At 39.4% G+C, this 19,007-nt stretch overlaps 1 protein-coding gene across 3 annotated transcripts; it reads right to left on the minus strand.

The window, feature by feature from the left end:
* Window positions 1-371: 371 nt before the first annotated feature.
* On the minus strand, window positions 372-18,909 carry IFNAR2 (interferon alpha and beta receptor subunit 2). Of its 3 annotated transcripts, none has more exons than XM_067299168.1 (10): window positions 18,819-18,909; window positions 16,588-17,039; window positions 15,292-15,388; window positions 11,861-11,902; window positions 11,431-11,560; window positions 9,489-9,652; window positions 8,039-8,211; window positions 5,171-5,333; window positions 4,620-4,738; window positions 372-1,729 (listed from the first exon to the last, which is right to left on the minus strand). In XM_067299168.1, exons 3-10 carry the CDS (start codon window positions 15,332-15,334, stop codon window positions 1,049-1,051), a joined length of 1,515 nt encoding a protein of 504 aa, XP_067155269.1. In that variant the 5' UTR covers window positions 15,335-15,388; window positions 16,588-17,039; window positions 18,819-18,909; the 3' UTR covers window positions 372-1,048. The 3 variants fall into 3 exon arrangements, with proteins under 3 accessions (XP_067155269.1, XP_067155279.1, XP_067155288.1); XM_067299178.1 differs by lacking the exon at window positions 18,819-18,909 and adding an exon at window positions 17,478-17,775; XM_067299187.1 differs by lacking the exons at window positions 4,620-4,738; window positions 5,171-5,333.
* Window positions 18,910-19,007: the final 98 nt, after the last annotated feature.

The raw sequence follows: 19,007 nt of genomic DNA on the forward strand, positions 1-19,007 counted from the left end.
GTAACGATCCAAGGTGTCAGGTACTTACATCTATTTAGTTCTTAAAGGTAGTACAACAGATAGAAACTACTCTCTGCTGTCCTGATGAAACGATGACTGCCAGCCACATCAGCCAGCCACAGCTTGTGGGCAGGAAAGTAACATCTAAGTAGAGCTTCAGAGGGTGCAAAGAGTTGGTTTCTCAGCTACCTGCCACCTAAAAGCCTTCCCATAAGGAATAAATTCTCAGCAGGCTAACTCAGGCAGCTTTTCAAAGGTATGGAGGAGCCAAAGTAAAATGAAAATTTACACCACATAGGCTACAGGTTTTCACACCCTTGTCTATGAATTTTCACAAAGCACAAGTGTTACAGAATAACTTTACACTGCAGTAACTGTTTCTTAAAATGCTTTTATGACATTAAAAATGTAGTATACATTAACTGCACAGAATTATAAAAACATTAAAAAATGAGGTTTATATAATGCCTTGATTCCCATTTAGGACAATACTTCTGTAAGCTTCTGAGTATTTTTACCTTCCTCTTTGTGATTTCACTTGTTCAGCTTTCTCTACACAAACATCCATGCACAAATCACTGTATTGACTTGAATACAGGGCTACCTTGATGTCTGCAATCCATCTGGCAAAACAGATTTCACAGTAACACACCAACAGAGCTAAGAAATAATAGCAGAGATTCCTTTCATATTACTGTTCTTTCCAACACTGATAGTCAGAAGGCCTGGTTAAGAGACCAGCCACTTCCTATACCATAAACTCCTCATAGGCACCACTGAACTGCAAAATGAAATAACTGCTCTGTATCTCTGCCACATCTTAGCATCTGAACAGTCATCTGGGTTTCTCTGTAGATAATACAAGCCGGACCATACCTGAAGATACCACAGCAGTATTTGTTAAAAGTGAGTCTCACTTATTTTCAATGTACAGGCATATACCTTCAAGAATGTTAAAAAAGAGAAAGACCAAATCTGTGTTCAGTCCAGAAACAGACAAAGCAGACAATATACATTTGTATGTTATAAAATAGTGGTTCTCACTTATTCATCTTCTTATGTATTCAGTTTTTTGGTCCATATCTGGATCTGATGAATCACTTTCATCAGAACTAGAAGAATTTTGCCATTCATGAGAGACATTATGACAGAGTGGTTTCTGCACACTTCCTGTGTCATCAAGGAGTTCTGATTCAAAAGCACCAGAATCTTGCCAGTCAACCTTATCTTCCTGGTAAGAGAGAAGAGCAGCAGAACTATCTTCATTCTCTTCAGAGGTTCCCAGCAGCACAGTTTTTAAGTTTATGGTAAAGCAAGCACTGTTCCTTGACCCAGAAGAGGAGGTACAATTTTCCTCAGAGAAAGGATTAATTAACTCTGTACTTGCACCTTTATCTTCTTCAATGTCCACTTCATTCTCTTCAAAATCTTCTAGGTCAGTGTCTGGATTTTGACTTGCCTGACTGCTGCTGTTTTCACATGTACTCTCTGTACAGCATTGCACAAATGCACTTGACGTGTCAGAGGAACAAGGCACTCTGCTCAAGACATCACGCCTTGTATAGTCATGATTACTTCTGTCATTGCTTTCATCATCGTCATCTTCATCGCTGCCATAGCCACTACATTCCTTTGCCTTTTTTTTAACCTCTTTAGAAATGATCTCTACAGAAGTTATTTCTTCAGATTCAAATATAAAAGGTGAATAGGCTAATGTATTGATGAATACCTAAAAGAACAAAGAGAATTAAAAAAAGAACCAAATTTACACACACACACACAGAATTATGAAAAACATGAGGTTATCAAACAAATGGTTCTCCCTGTACCATGTTTCTGGCCTTTTCTGCAGAGCTCAAAGCATCTAGAACTATTCCCTCTTCTCCGTTCCCATAAACATGAAACCCTGCACTACAAATCAAGGCACACTCACAGAAATGACTGCTAGTACCAAGCAGCATCAGACACAAAGTGTTTTAATTCTCACTTTTGAGATAACAAAGACTAAAAGCTCATTTCATAAATACATCTTGGACCTGAGGTGAATCTTGCAATTCTCTGCTAGCTCTTATTATTACCATGCTGAAGAAGAGAAGCCTTACATGAGTAATAATTTTAGTGTCCATTAGAAAGTTACCATTTGAAGCAACGACCTGTGTAACATCCTAAAACCCATTTTCTTTGTTTTACTTGCTGCCCTTCTGAGGATTACTGAAGGCTGAAGCATTGGAGAAAAAATGCTGAAAATAAGAGATTACCCTTAGAAGCTACTTGGCAGAGCCATGTTGAACAATCTTAAGGACAGAAAAGTAAAGTCATAGCAAAGAACAGAGAGATGAGAAAAAAAGTCTTAGAAAAAGTTGAGACCAATCTGCTCTAGCTATGTTTGTAGAAAATGGTAAAGGTTTAGGTAAAAAAACAAACAAGCAAGCAAAAAACCCCCAAAGAATGAAATGCGAGAGAAATCACAGACTATACATAAAGAAGAAGAAAGCCAAGAAATGGACAGAAATGAGACCCCAGGCATCTTATTCTTGCTTGAAGTTTAGTGGCAATTAACTTTAGCAAATAACAATGACTTCTTCAAGTGTTAAAATATGACACTGTCTCACAGAACAAGATTATTTTATTCAAAATACTGGAAAAATTTAAGTGATATGTTACCATTATCTTCCTTTCTTCATGAACTTAACTGTTCTTCCCTAATCATGGACTTCTGCCAATCACGGACTTCTGCCAATCACTATACCTGACTAAGAATAGTATGGCATCTGGAAGGTAATGCAGGTACTGCTTGCCTTGTGTATGTGACCCTCCATGAGTAACTGTTCTTCCAAAGCTAGATTGTTTCTTTTGTCTTTTGTTTTCATCCAACCCCAATATTCAAGTAGGTTATGACAGCCTGGTCACAATAGGTAACTTCTGAGAAACTACATTAGCTCTACATTCCTGCAGAGATAATTTGCATATAAATTTCCTTTTTTTCTATTAAGTTTTCCACTATCAGACATCCTTTTTACTACTTCCTGTTCACAAGAAAATACAGTAAGAAATCATAACTGAGCCTGGAGAAGGAAGTTGGACATTAGGCCACACAGAGAAGTGGTCCTCAACTCTGCTGCATAACTATTCTGGAGGTAACAACTAGGATACTTTTCTGGCAGGGAAGTATCTGCAAGATAACTGTACCCCAATCTATAACATGAGATACACGTGAAACTTAAAGGCTGGGAACCTACTAGGTATATCTGTTTTCACTAAAGAGGATGTTTCCTTTGACTCAAAAGCTACTGCTGATGTTACAGAGCAGACAGGCTTCCTGAGAAACAACAGTGTTTGAAGACTGCTTCCTCAAAGCAAAATCTCAACTCTACAGGGGTCTGTGATGATCTGTCCTTTGTCTCCTTGTCGATGTGAACGGAGAGTAAGTTCTTATCTGCTACATGTGAGACCATTTCCAATAACTTCTTTGCAACCATCATCCAGATTTTGCTTTCTCACCAGGCTACTGAACTGTTAATTTTAGCACTTTTTTCAGATGCTCTCCTTGTCCCCTTTTGTGGACAATAAGCAAGAAGCATAGCTCTAGAAAGAATGCCTTAGACCACTGATACTGACTCTTTACTTCTCCAGATCTGCTTAAGTAACTGGCCCATCTTTTGTGAATTTGTGAGCTTCAGAGACCAAACATCCCAATTCTAGGCCATATTTATGCTTCATGACAGGAACAGTATGCTCAGACTGGGACTTAAAGCTACCTTTTGTCTTTTTAGCTTGGCGTCCTAAGGAAACGTGGTGAAGAAAAAACCTTGAAGGCAAATTTAAAATATTTGCTTTCAATTGTAGGAACTCTCAAATGCCTTTATATAACTCCGGCACCCAGGGACCTTGCTAAACTATCCTCAGATCTTCAGGGAATGATCTGATTCTCAGTGTAATAAATGGGAAGTTTCATTCAGTTGTAGTGGGGACTGGATTTGTTCCTGGAGTGGAGCAGAATGCTGCAAGATGAAATGAAGCTATGTCGGGCAAAAGGTACCAGAAACCACTTTGCTAAGGAACAACCAACACCGAGTTTTCAGAGCATCCTTAGCAACTCTGTCAGGAATTAGGTTTTCTCCCTGTGTACCTCACCCGAGAACTGAAATGGTTTTCATTTGGAATTATTGCTCTGGCTCGGATGGTGGAAGACATCTGACTGGTGCGGCAAGGATTTACATATAAGCTAGTTTTCAAAGGGGAAGGGGTCAATTATCCCATGCCGGACACACTGCTGTGGGGGCTAGCTTGCATCTGGCTACAGTAAAGAGTTCTTTTAAAGTTAGGCTGGGGAGTCTCCCTGTCATTACAACTTGCACACTCTAACTTGTCCCAGAAGTAGCAAAAAAAGTTTTTGAAAAAAGACTGAATATTTACATCACATAATACACCAGATTCAGTAGCCTACAGATGATCTTTGAAAGTTTGAAAGAAGTAAACTCCAAATTTAACAACATTAAATTCTGTGCACTTGTGTAACTTTTACCTAAGGCATATTATTAGAAATTATTTCTGTTCAGTTCAGATGGTGAACTTCCTCTCCCCACCCAGGAAGGCTAAATATGAAAATTAATACATACCAAGGTATGTGGAAGTGATTTTTTTTGAAGAATAAAACCTCCTGCATACATACAGCTCATAATGACAATGATCATCAATGAAAAACATACAGCACCTGTGATTGTAGCTATATGATAATCTGCAAGTGAAAAAACATGAACGAAGTTTCTAATGATCACATTTCATATTATACGTTCAGAACAGCTATTTAGAATTGCAGAATAATTTTAGTTAGAAGAGACATCTAGAGGTCATCTGATCCAAACCCAAAACAAGATCAAATTCAAGGTTAAATTCAAGAATTAAAATAAATAAATTATTTAATCTTTGACAACTATTTATGCAGTCAGTGTAGATGTGTACACTTAGCAGGATTAACAATAGATGTGCAGCCCCCAAATGGAAGGGCTTTCATATTTTATTTATAAATCCCCCAAATGCTCATCACTTGGAAGATACTTTCTCTCTTACTATTTTCAGAATTAATTGACTTGTAAATCTTGCTATATTAAAACAAAACACTTGCACAAAATCAAGTCAGACAATCCATTCTGGACCATAGAACAGTTACCTTGTTGAGTTATAGAGTCAGCAGTTACACATTTCCAGGCTGATGAGATGGAATTTTTATTTAGAGACGCGGAGACCATAATGGACACACAATAATTTCTATTTGGATACAAATCTTCAATGACCGTATTAAAAATTTCTCTAGTCGTTCTTTCACGTGGCCTCTGCCATGAAAGACAATGTTTTAAAGTCAGCTATTTGCCTAAGAGAGATCCCCAATCCCTGAAAAAACATTATGTCTATTTCAGTGAAATAATGCAGTAGTAAGTACTGAGTTAATGAAACTTTTTACAAATGAATTAAATTTCACTTGAGGGTATTAGTTCTTTGAAATGGAAACTTTCATTTGCAAGAAAGAAAATCTATGTGTATTTCCAGCAGTTTTGCCCTGGATTCAGCAAGCCAAAACATTCCCAAAGAGGAGAATGCTTTCTCATATTTTTCTAATATTGAAACGTTCACGCAAACATTCATTTCAATAAGCAGTTGCAGGATCTGGAGGGCATCTGCTTCATGGAGATATGTTTTGTTCAGGTTCAGTTAAAACTTCCTCACATTTTACCAGATCAGAAATCCTGTTTGTACTCTGACCCTTCACTTAGTGCCTACCAGATGCCAATTCTTAAGGGTTTGTTGCTGTTAACAATTTAGACTATAGTCTCACTGATGGCTGCCTGGTCAGACACCCTGAGATTTCCATTCAGCTCCTGGGCTATTATTTTCTGCCAAGTAAGCAGGGTGTGCTTGTATTATTCAAAACTCTGTTTTGGGGGTTGTCTTTAGGCAGCCCTAACAGCCTTTCATCAAATTTGTTACTCTGTCCTAGCCCTTGAATCAGGCCTTCTCAGAAACTCAGCTGTTTCTACAAGAGTCTAGGTGTTCATACAGTGCTTGCGTTGTTGCAGTTAGAAGTTGTTACCTTAAAAGTAATTCTACATTAAAAGCTGTTACCTTAAAAGTAATTCTACTCTGTGTAATTCCTTAAAAAAGTTTTTTTTTTTTTTTAAACACTCTTCAAATATATCCATCTTCACAGATTATTAAGGACTTGATTCAAAACCTTGGAAGGGAACTACTTTTATTATTGTTTACTACATCTCAGCTAACAAGCTTAACTAAGTGGGGCTAGGTTAATAATTCTCATACTACAGAAGACAATATTATTAAATCTATCCTATTTCAGCAATTAGATACTGCTGAAAAGTACTCAGTGCACAGGCTGACTGACAGAAAGGCTTGCTCTAATGTGATATTGTCAGGGGGAAAAAAAAAGGATGAAATTGATGGGGAGTAGAGGGAAATTTTTAAACATTTCGGCATCAAATTGTTATTAACATGTGAAACTGCAAAAACGGGCATTTCACAGGAAGTCAGTGGTTTACCCAGCCAAGAGTTTCATCTCTAGTTTTAGCTGATGTCAAGATGCCTACCTGAAGCCTATTTGTGAAACACCATATTATCAAAGATTAAAAAAGAGCAGAAGAATTTCCTTTTCTCTCTCCAAATGTTGGTCATCATATGCCCCCTTGAAGCAACCTCGCATAGATTCTACATGTATGAAAGTGCCAATGATATTCCAATTCAGAAACCAGGGAAAAAAATCTCTGTGCTAGGCAAGCTGTGGTCCTTCTCCTGTAACTCACAGTAAAATGAGCTAGACTGATTAAATGCCTCATCTGTCTGACCTGCTGTTCAAAACTTCCAGTACAGGCAGTCTACCCTCTGGTTAGGCAGTTTATTCCAGTGCTTTGCCAGTGCCAATATTAATCACTCTCTTGATGCTCTACTTAAAATCTTCACTGCTGCAATTTCAGTTCGCTGTTTTTTGTCCCAGTCAGAGTAAACAGTTTATTTCTTCCTTCTTTGCAGTCAAAGTTTATATAGTGAGAGACTCAGGCCTCTCAACATGCTTTGCTTGTTTACGCTAAGCAGTTCCCTACTCTTCTAGTGTTTCCTCACAGGCCATGGTTCAGGACCCCTCCACAGTCCTCACTGTTCCTTTTAGGATCCAGCTCAACTCGTCTGTGCCTTTTTTGAACCTTGGAATGGACACAGTGCTGCAAGTCGGCTTTACAAGCACTAAGTATGTAAAAAAAACCAATTTCCTATAGGTTCTCTATGGTACATTTCTACATCCACTATGATGTGGTCTCTCTCTCTTTATATTTTTTGGTAACACTGGACTCATGTCTAGCTTGTAATATTATAGAATGCGCTCATCCTTTCTGGCAAAACTGCTGCCTATTTAGCTGTTTCCTCTCTACTCATTGTGTAGCTCACTATTCTTCACTCTTCTGCCTTGCATTGTTCCTTACTGAATTATCTGCTATTATTTTAAGATGATTTCTCCATTCTGTAAAGATTGTTTCAAATTATAATCCTGCCCATCTACCTCTCTAATTCAGCATTCAAACCAAGAGTAAAAATCAAGAGCAAAAAAAACCTTATTAGTACCAGACCCAGAACAGGTTGTTGGGGAACCAAACTGGATACATATTTTCTGTTTCACAGAGAACCACTGAACTGCTTTCTGAGCGTGATTTTTCTATTAGCTGCGTATACAGCTACTAGTAGCTTCAGTTAAACCATATTTCCCTTGTCTTCCTGGAGAAGAATCACTTGAGCCAGTGCCCCATGCTTGACTTCTGTAAAGATACAGCGCAAATAGTGTTTTTTTCCTAGGCCTGCCACTATGGTGCAGAAGGAAGCCAAGTTCACTCTTGACAGATGATGTTGGCTCTCCCTTTGTTTTCTTCCAAGTACTTTCTATTCATACATTTGCTTCTGTGAACCTGCTAACCACTAGGGCCATTTTATACTTTGTTTTCCTTTTTTCTCTGAAGCACAAATAAAACTAAAAGATCTTTACCTTATGCTGTCCATCACGTGTTTTCAGTATTATCTCATAATCAAGCTCTTCATATATATCAATTAAAGACAGCAGCTTTTCATTTTTTCTGAAGTGAGATGTTGGCAGCTTTACAGTGATATTTATGCAGTTTGGACAGGAACTTATATTAACTTCTGGTGGTCCCAGGAATGCTATCCAAAAAAGAAAGGGAGGGAGGGGAGAACACATGTTTTGCATTCAGTACTGATTTAATTTCTATGATGGATATACAGCTGACTGATCAGAATCTAGAGTATATCACTTGTATATCCAGAAGGCCTTGAAGCATATAAGTTCCAAGGTCAAATTGCCAGTGATGGAGAATCAGCCAGACCACCTGGTAGTTTGTTCCACTGGTCAGTTCTAAACACGTCTCTTGTTTCTACCTCAAATTTGGCTACCTTCAGCTTCCAGTCAGGACATGGTGTTATGCTTTGTTTGCTAGACTGAATAAGCCTGCTAGCACAGTAACTAGTGGCCAAGGCACCTTCTGATCCTTTCCTTTATTAAACTAATTGCTGAAGGACTGAGGACTTTCACCTCTGAGGGATGTTCACAAATCCTTTAGGGTTTTTTGGGGCTATTCTCCCAATCCCATCCAATTTTTCAACATTTCTGAGACCAGAAGTGGACAGAACAGTGGCTACCAGTGTTGAATTCTGACATAACATAAACTCCCTATTTCTCCTCTGTAGTCCTCCAATTGGAGGGTACACCCATTACCTTCCATGAAAGTTAAATAAAAGTAACTTTTTCAGAACAAGTGAGCTGGATTAGTATAAAGTTACAGAAACTGTCTATTGTCAGTAGCTTTAGTCTCAGCACACCACTAACCATCGAGCTCTCCAAACAGACATTCCTTAATCTCTTTCTATCTTTCTTCAAAACAGAATTCCAGAAGCACAACTCCAGGTTGAAGCCACCTCTGGCATTAGAAGATAGCACTACTAAGAAGTGTCTTCTGGTAGGAGCAAGTAAAAGGAAAAGAGCAGGCTGATGAACAAACAGATAAACCTCTTTCCCAACATCTAGAATGGACATGATATTTCTTTAATTCCTAACACCGACTATTTGAAGACATAAAATCTTTTAAAAATATATTGCTTTAAGCATCTTATGCACTTACTGATTTTTACTTTGTGCTTGTGAATGCTCAACATGATACTATTTCCTTCACACACACACGTTTCAAAACCAGGAATGGTGTCCATTTATCAGAACCACTTTAGCCACACATTTCAGAAAGCTATCTGTATATTTTATGTTGTTATGCACAAGATCATACACCAACTCATATTCTCTCATATAAAGGAATAAAGCTAGCAACCAAATTAGCTTGGAGTGTCTTACTGTAAAGTTAGCAGAATATCATTATATGCAACTAGAAATAAAAACTACCAAAATGAACAAATGCAGACAGAGAACTTACTATCAGTAAATGGCATAAAATGAAATGCAGAAGAATTGAATACTTCAGTTCCCACAAAGCTCTGAACCAATGTAGAATACTGAATGGAAACATCTTTAAAATCCTCTGTCAGATTGCACAAGAGTTGCGTAATATCTGAACACTGTTCAGCAGTCTTCCATTTACTGTAAATTGAAATAAAAAGAAAAAATCAAAATAATCTGTTACCTGCTTTAAGAAAGCATTTCTGAAGAAAACAATAAAAATTGACAGATGTATTGGATCAGATCACTGTTCCTGCTCAATGTATAAGCAAAAATAACTTATAACATCCAAATTATTTTTGACTGTACTCTCATTCTAGGAAAGCAAGAAAAATGTATTTCAAAGACCTTAAAAAATAGCAAAACCAAACTCAGATGATCAAGGGGTAGGGGGCAGGGGGAATGTGAAAGTAGTACCAGTTTGGTTCTGTTCCCACTGCAACCAAAGTCACTGCTGTCATTCTCACTGGAGGACCAGAACACAGGAGTAGTATTCCTTCCTGCTTTGCACATTCTGTGATGATAAACTTGAAGAATGCAACCTCTTCTCAAGACAGTCCCTCCACCATCGCTAGTAACATCTGATGCTCCTTACAGTCAGAAAGGCCCATCTGCTTGTCCACATTTACACATACCCGCACATACAAAGCTAACTTTGCTTGCATTTTATTTGTCCTTAATCTTTTGTTTTCTTTATTTCAATAGCATATTTGTTTAGTCAGGGCTTGTATCTCATAGTGTGCTTTCACACCACATTGCATGAAGGGGCCCTAATGCAAGTTGGAGCTCCTAGATTTTACTATCATAAATTAAAAAAAAAAAAAAAAAAGAAGGATAATCCCCTCTACTGACAATATATTTGAAGGTTGCTTCTGATGTGAGTTATGTTTTATGTGCCTTAGACTAGCCATGGACAAAACAGCATTTGACCTGTAACTTCAAATATGATTCTCTTTCAGGCCTTTCTTTTCAAGCTTAGTTGTGCCATAAAGACCCAGAATAGTTATGTACATAGGGAAGACATACAGCATTAAAGAAACTGCCTACAAAGATTTTAGATAAATGACACTGAAATTAAATATACGAATTAGATAAATCGGTTCTATATCAAATGGCCAGCCTCCTCAGCCCACATTCCCAAATCTTCATGTGTCCAAGAGTCACAAGACATACACCACATCCTTCAGAGAGACAAGAATAGGGTAAGCTCCAGAAATGGCTGTGGTGCAGGGGGAAGATGGCTCCTCAAAACCCCACCACTCCACGTCAGATAGGACATGCAGATGGGTACCAGGGCAACCAGCAGGGCTGATCTCAGCAGCCCCAGTGGCTCATTTACTCCTATAGTCAGTAGTCCTGGTTACCTTGCAGGTCTCCAGGAGCTCTGCCCCAAAAGCTAGCCATGTGTCATAGCTCCAAACAAGAGAGCTACTCTTGAACAATTTTGTAGCTACAAAACATCTACCAGTCACCTTTACAACTAGACACCTTGGCAAAATCCTGTTTCCAAAAGAACAGCTCAGCTGAGCAAAGGTCAGTCAGTTCTTAGTGCTCCTGAATACTTCTCCACTAGACCTAGCGCACTCTATTTATTAAGGTATAGCCATTTCAAGTGATGACAAAGAACAGGGTGCAAAAAGAAATTATTAATAAATCCAACCGCAAATGTCTCTGGATTTTTTTGAAATTGCTTCTTTTCCATGATACATATTCATGCTGTAAACAAATTGTAGTAAACTTAAGTGAGGCATAGCTAATTATATGGTAAAGCCCAATTCCTTCCTTTTTATCTGATAAATAGCAAATTATAGAAGAGCCTTTGAGTGGAAAAACAGACAAACAAAAAAGACGCAGGCTGAGTATTTTGAGTAGGGAAACATTAAAAGTAAAATTTGTATCCTATAGGAAATCAGACATACCTGCGGTCAGTGTACAGCACACGATAGTGTGTTGGCACAGTTAGATCACTTCCTGCCTGCCAGGACAAAACGTGCTGGAAATTGTGAGATTTCATTTGTAGGTTGAGAGGTGGTCCTCTCACAGATCTTTCTAAAAAGAAAGAAATTAAACATATGACATGAAGAGGAATGGCAAACAAATGCAAGACTGCATCAATTCTAATCAATAAACCCCATTAAAGCAGCCTAATATCAGCCCCAAAATAAAGCAACTATGGAATAGCACTGAGTTCAGCACAACAGCAACCAATTCAAAGACTGTCCTGCTGTGCTTTATTTGTATGAAGTTCCTTCTTCAAAAGGCATAAAGTTGTAAAATGATGCTTGGTGAGAACATGCGAGTCTTTTGTAAAATGTTAGAAAATACATTTGAAACAGTAAGAACTCTTACCAGGCAAGCTGTAACAAGCTGTAGACAGAATGCTGATGTATGCTGGAAAATGAAACCATATATTAGTACATTTGTATGTCTACAGTATCTGATTCATGAGAAGTATTAATTTACTACTGGCAATATTAATTTGCAACACTTAAAGATAATACTAACTACTCTCTCAATGGAAGTGCTTCTGTAGCCCCTTAACTTTCTATGCGGGTGGGTTCTCTCTTTAACATTTTCCTCCTCCTCCTCCTCCTCCTCTCCTCTGCCCTTTCTTCCATTTTTTCCATTTTCCCCAGTATGGATGTCCCTTTCCAATCAGTCATTGAATCAAGACCCCTAGCAGCCAGTTCTTTGATAACTGTGCTGTTTTTCAGGCTCATGCTGATCCCTGGTAAAAGGGGCTGAAGTCTCAGTTTGAACAAACTTACTTAAGAAGTACTTATCAAATATTGTCTTAAGAGAGTTCTAACTGCATCTCCGGTAGCTCACTCCATTTATTAAACACCATGTTAAGACAGGACAAGAATCTTAGAACTGGTCTGCAAAACGATAGATATTGCAGCTTGAAGAACATGACAATCATCTTCACAGATGTCCTTCTTCGCTAAATGTAGGGAGTCTTCAATGCTGTAGCTTAACAACTTCAGGATATAATTCACTGTTTTCAATCAGCTAACTCTTTTAACTCTCTCTATTCCAGTTGCCTCTCTTTTCCAAAGTAAAGTTCATGTCCTGTTTCTGTAACATTCCCCTATGGGTGCTTCTAACTCTTTCTCCCACTCTATTATCTGCCTGTAAAAGAAACAAAAAAAAATGGACATTGTGACATGCATACACTTCTTGCGTCAAAGGGCACAGTTAAGGCCACATTCAGCCTGTCAGTCAGGCCTATAATCTGAGTATCCTCTTGAGCTCAGCTTTCTCTTAGCTCCTGACATCTAGAGCTTCCCATCTCTTTAAAAAAAACACAACCCCCCCCCAAACAAAAACAAACAAAAAAACCCAACACACCCATAAGAGACTGGCCTTTCATCCAGATTCTCACTTCATTCTTTTTCACTGGCCTTGACCAACCCAGTCTTGTGTTATTCATCTCTATTCAGAGTGTTACTTCAAGTCATTCTTTTAACTATTGTTTTGACCATTCTAATTTTTTCCTGAGATACTTACTTCCGGCTTACTTCCCACTGCCCAGTGTGACAAATATAAACTTCTGGTTTTCATTTTCAAGGTTTTGTGACCTATCCTTTGTTTCTCCTCTTGCTGATGAGATACTAACTCCCACCCTCAGTTGGCCAGAGAAGTCATTAGTTTAACTGCAAACAAGCATGGTTTTCCTCATGCCTTAAAGGAATTCTCTGGAAACATCTGCAAAATTACTTCATTATTTTCCCTAGAATTCTTCTCCAAAACCTCCCTTTGGTCACAACAATTAACCCTCTACCCCAATAATAAGACAATACCCAAAACACTGCTGGCCTGATACCACTGTCGACTGTGTTGATTGATACTGCCTTAACATGTTCTTTTATTCTCCTCATCTTGGCTAGAATGGTAGCTCCTGTACCTCGGAGAACGTCTTTCAGATTTTACATTTGTGCAGCAACTAGCACAGTAGCACTCTACTAGTCCATGACCAAGGCTCTCAGGTGCCACACTACTACAAGTAACAGAACTCTTTCCTGTGTTAATAAGACGTGACACAACAAGAAAGATCCTGAAAAGATAAAAGAAGTCTGAGACTTACCAAAAAAAAAAAAAAAAAAAAAAAAAAAAAAAGGAAATCTACAAATAATGACTGGGAGCATGTGAAACATGGCACCATAACACACTTTCTTGCTAAATTAGAGGGTATTCAGAACATTTGTGGGTCAGATGTCCCAGGTGTTCCCAGGTGTCCTGCTCCAGGCACACAGGGAGAATTTTCCTAACACATGAAAGCAGTTATTTTGAATTCCTTCTCTATTTTTGCAGAGTACTGGAAGACAAGAGGAAACATTTCCTCTTCACTTAAATAAATATCTGCACAGAATTTTTATGGCTGCAGAGAAGTGTCTTTAAAAAACTGGCCCTTTAATTAGCAGTGGGCACACACAGAAGCACATACAAATACACTTAGCCACCTAACTTTGTTGAAACCATTTGGATTTTGCTAACCAAGTGCCTCTTACAAATCTGGCTCTCAGGACATTAGTCTCACAAGTATTAAACTATACTCCCAGCATCCAAAGAGATTAAGCAACTCACTTGAGTTGTACATGCAGCAAACCTATGTTCACACAGAGAACTCATCTCTCAAGCTTCAGTGTGTCATTTAAACCACAGGCATCCTCTTCCATGTCTTCTGTTCTTCTACATTATTACTGAATAATAAATACACCCTTACAGAAGTGCAGTTAACGAAAGTGGAACCATCTGTTTCTTCCATTATAGTAACAGATCACCTGACTAGAAAAAAAATGGCCACTCGGTATGAAAAACACAGCAATACTGTAACAGTTACTATTCTTTACCTGAACACAAGCTCAGGTTTATAGTCATGGTGGCAGGAATTCTCCCTTCTCTCAACAGGCATACAGCCTCTAGCACACTAAGGATATTACCATTATACAAATAAATATTGCCAGTGCACAGACGCTACTAATGATACATTTCCTTAGAGCAAACTCTTTGGTTTAGAAGGAGCATTTTTTTGCTGTTCTCTTTTAACTTAGCCACCTCGCCAGTTGTCAGCTGTCTTGTTGAAGGAATTCCTGTTCACAAGATCTTTTTCCTCCATCTTTGTGAATTTTAAATACTTCTTCCCCATCAAAATGAAGTCTGGTTCATTTAGAGTTTGAGATACTTCAGTAACTTTGTTTCAACAAATAAGGCTAACAAAAATAGCTGGAGTTGTAAAAACTGAGTAAGTCAGACTCTTACATAAGGAACACAAACAGAAAGAAGAAACACCGTAGACCAAATAACTGTGTGAAACAATGGAATGGAGAAAAAAAAGAGACTGTCAGTAAACTAAACAGGGAAATCTTTTGTTCTTTTTACAGAATTAAATGATTCTATCAAGAAAGTTTCCCACTAAGACTACAGCTGAAACAACAAACTGTTTGTTGCACCCACTAATCCAGAAACTAAAAAGAGTCCTGAAGAAAAAAATAGGGCAAGAAATGAAAAACAACATATCCAATTGAAAGTCCACTGGAAATTTAGGGAGGCAGAAAGTAGTAAGCTGTTTTAAAGCATTTTTTCTGAGGGGAAATTAATGGTTTATTTATAGAATGGAGTATGTAGAATACAATACACTGGAATCTTGATTCTGTGAATTATTCCAGGGATAGCTGTATAATAGCATGCCGGTATCTTAGTTCAGTAACTCAGAAGGGGCATTAGCAAAGAATCAGCAACACTACTTCTCTTACAGTATAAAGTTACAAGTAACTTACCAAGTTGATAAAAATGCAGTGGTCCACTCATCAGTGTTTCCATTGTGATTAAGAAATATAACCAATTGGTTATGAAATATACGTTTTGCTTCTATACCTGCAAATACATTAAAAAAAAAATCAGATTCAGCAAATTGTATTAGTGAACAACTCACAAGCGAAATGAGGTTTATGTACAAAGAGTTATTTTCACCTCTGTAGTGTGTGTGGGGGGACAACAGCACTGAAACAGTAGTGAACTGTACTGTTATTGCTATTACATTACTGGGAGGTCCCAGTTTAGACAAGTCATTTTATGATAATAGCACTTTTTGTATGAAGATAGCATCTGAAAATTCTATGCCATTGAATCCAACCTGTCAAATACAGCAAAAAATAATGACTATTTGGCTTTGAGATATTATTAAGACTTATCATTGTTGCAAAAAATGTTTCCAGAAAGAGGGTAGCTCAAGAGGGAGGTTTAAAAAAAAAAAAAAAAAAAGTTAAAATTATTACTTATAGGAAAGTTACAAAGTCTTTATAATTTTTTAAAAAGTATATTAAAATATTCCCTCTCCTAAATGTTATTATTCTACCTTATCTATTATCCTGATAATATTAATATTTGTAGGATCTGGTTTTGAATTACAGGCAGAATAGCAAGGTGCAACTGTGAAACAAAGTATACTATGGTCAAACTTCACATGATACATTACAATCAGTTGAATTAAAAGGAAACCCTTATCCAAGATGTAAATCTTCCTCTGCTCAAAGTTTTAAAGCGATTACAGGAAGTCACCGCATAAATGTTGAGAACCTAAGTCTGTGCAACCGATAAGCATCCTTCCATAACAACCTATTCTGCAGACGAAAAGAAAGTCGTTGTCCCCCCCCATTTCAGTTTAGTTCATTTTATTAATTAATTAATTCATCCAAGTGTGAAGAATATTTAGGAGACTTAAAATGCTTATTTTCCTCTTCCTATCCATAGCTCTTAGTTTTGGATAAGAAGATATGATCTACTAGTTACTAAATCTTGAAGTTTACCATCAATACCAGCAAGCTGGAAAGTGATTAAGTCACCAATTTTAACTAAATATCTATTAAGCCCATTTAGTTCTGGCACTAGTGAATGAGACAGAGAAAAAAAATGACTTTCTTATTTAGGTCAGGCATACAGATTACACAGTTAAAAAGCAAAACCAAAACACCTTTCTACTTTCAACAAGGTAGCAAGCTTTGTTCAGAAGCCACATAGAAAACTAAAGCCTTACAGTGTTATTTTCACAGTCATTTTAAAAAGCAGAGTTGTACCTGTAGAATCTGATCCTTCAGGCTGTTCAAAATGTTCTCTCCGCGGGGGAAAGCTTGAGGTTCCTGAATTCACTTTGCAAAGTATTTCATTTATGTCTTAAACCTTGCAATTAATCACAAGACATATTCAAAGTACTCTGTACATAATACTATGCAATAGATTTATTTGTCCATCTTGGCTCCTTCCTGTAGGATTTGAAGCATTTGTATATGACTCTGCATACTGAGCAACACATGTACCTCAAAACGATCCATTTTCAAAGTCAAATTCTATGTTCAGCTCCTTGGAATATGCAAGAAAAATGTAACAAAACAGGTTTCTCTTCAAGTTTGAAGAGCTGTCTAAATTCACATCTTTTGAAGACATATCAGTGCCAGTGAAATTCCAGGAGGAAACCATTTCTGTCAGAATCCTGATCAGCTTTTGCTGTTCTTCCTCTTCAGAGCAACACCTGGAGAGAAGCCATGGAAATACCAGTGAGTCCAGCCTCCATACACCCCATCAGTTTGGGCTCCCAGACTGCCAACACAATAACTGAACCGGATACTCCTGGGAGCTGACTGAGGCCTCCAGCACTTTCAAGACTCAGCTTTGCACTTCCACATCATCTTCAGAGCCAGCCTCTCTGTAACTTGAGTTCAGGCTGCCTACAAAAACCATCCACTATTGCAGCAGGTTACACAGGGACCCGTCTATTAGCGAAGACCCACAGAACTCTATTTGCCTGATACTGATCATCTAACATCACTGTTAGGACAAATGGGACACACAAACAAACTTGGCAAGATCTAGCTCTGTAGCAGGTAAGCGCAACCCGAGCGTGTGCTCTCAAGTTTAACCACAGCCCTCTCCCACAGGATCACTCTCTAGAGTCATTGCAAAGACCAACCTGAGCAGGCAGCCATGGATAAACGGTGTAGATGGCTGGGATACTTGGCCCGCCTTACAAATGCGGAGTGCACGTACTGCCAAGGACCTGGCTATGGGATAGCTACTTTGACTGGCTGCCACAGACTCTAGCCTTCAAAGTTTCCTGGCTCTTCTGCTTTGCAGGTTTATTGAGCTGACCACCACTGGAAACAGGCTGGAGAAAAGCTTTCAGAAACTTCTGTAAAGGTTGCACTGAAATGAAATTGCCTGTTTTTAGGACACGTCCTCTTTCCTGTGTCCAATGCACAGAGGTCTGGGATGTTTTGTATTTGCTTCCAACTGGAATAAAAAACAGGTTTTGAAATCTCAGAGGTCACTGACTTGTGCTTCAGAAAAGCTCCACATCAGTATAAGCAGAAAACACATGCTATTCTTGAAACAAGCAGATGGCACATTTATTTATAGAAATCTGCTTATCTGAATATCTTTCAAGAAATAGCAAGACTGCAAGAGACATTTCAGGTAGAAAAGTCAGCAGAGGAATGTTCTAAACCTGCACAGGTAACATGATGTATGGATTAACCTTACTACTGAAACCGTGTGAACTAGAGGATCATGTGGTGGATTGCAATGTTATGCCTGCATTCTTCTCCTGGCTTTGCAGCAGGACTTTGGATAAGTCAGTTCTAAGCATATTGAAATCATTTAATCTTAAAAAAAATCCCAAGTTATGTCCATTAACCAGACTCTGTCAGAGTCCACTGTGGTGAATTTTTCCTTATGAACTTGTGGCCTTGAGCTATACGTTTCCCCTATATCAAAATTAGCTACATTGCACCTCAAGGCCAACTGCCACAGCCGACTTCGCGTTCAGTGATACAAGTGAGGACACAACCCTAACAAACTGCGTTTTTTACCCAGGCTTCAGCGGCAGGCTAAGACCACCTTTGGCTGAAAACCTGCCCTGGAAACGCAGCCGGCCCTCCGCACCGAGCTGGTTGCTTTTACTCAAGGGGTGCTGCGGGGACAGAGGCCTTGGAGAAGCGCTCGGAGGCGACAGGGGCTCTTCCAGGAAATCCCTCCCACTGCCGACCGCAGCCCAGGCAGCGAGGCCTGCCGCCCCGCAGGCCGCCCCTCGCTGAGCCCGGACCCCCCACTCTCCCCCGGCGGCTGCTCCGAGCCCTGGGGCGCTTCGGGGCCGCCTGTAGGACACAAAACGGCGTTCATCCCCCCCCCCCCCCCCCCCGGGGCAACCGCCTCCGCCCTGGCTGCGGCTGCTCTGAGGGAGCAGCTCCAACGCCCCCACCCCAGCCAGTCCCGCGCCCCGCCGCCGCGAGAGAGCAGGTCTCCCCGGTCGTACCTGGCGGCAGGTAGCGGCTCCGCGCCGCCCGTGCGGCTCCCTGGGGCTCCGCCATGAGGCCCCGCCCGCACCGCGGCAAGGAAAATGGTCGAAGGGGCGCTGCGGCGCCGGGCGGGCGGCCCCGCCCCCGCCGGCCCCGCCGGCCCCGCCGGCCCCGCCCCCGAGGCGGGTGGCGGGAGGCGGGAGGCG

This window comes from Apteryx mantelli, chromosome 1 (assembly GCF_036417845.1).
Source record: "Apteryx mantelli isolate bAptMan1 chromosome 1, bAptMan1.hap1, whole genome shotgun sequence".
Classification (NCBI taxonomy): Eukaryota; Metazoa; Chordata; class Aves; order Apterygiformes; family Apterygidae; genus Apteryx; species Apteryx mantelli.

What these genes read in the sequence shown, in the direction of transcription:
- IFNAR2 (XM_067299168.1), bottom strand. Translation starts at nt 15,334, where the DNA reads ATGGAAACACTGATGAGTGGACCACTGCATTTTTATCAACTTG. An exon ending in ACTGCATTTTTATCAACTTG is followed by an intron (nt 11,903 to 15,291) that starts GTAAGTTACTTG and finishes TTCATTTTCCAG; the next exon opens with CATACATCAGCATTCTGTCT. An exon ending in TTTTATGCCATTTACTGATA is followed by an intron (nt 8,212 to 9,488) that starts GTAAGTTCTCTG and finishes TTTTTTGGATAG; the next exon opens with CATTCCTGGGACCACCAGAA.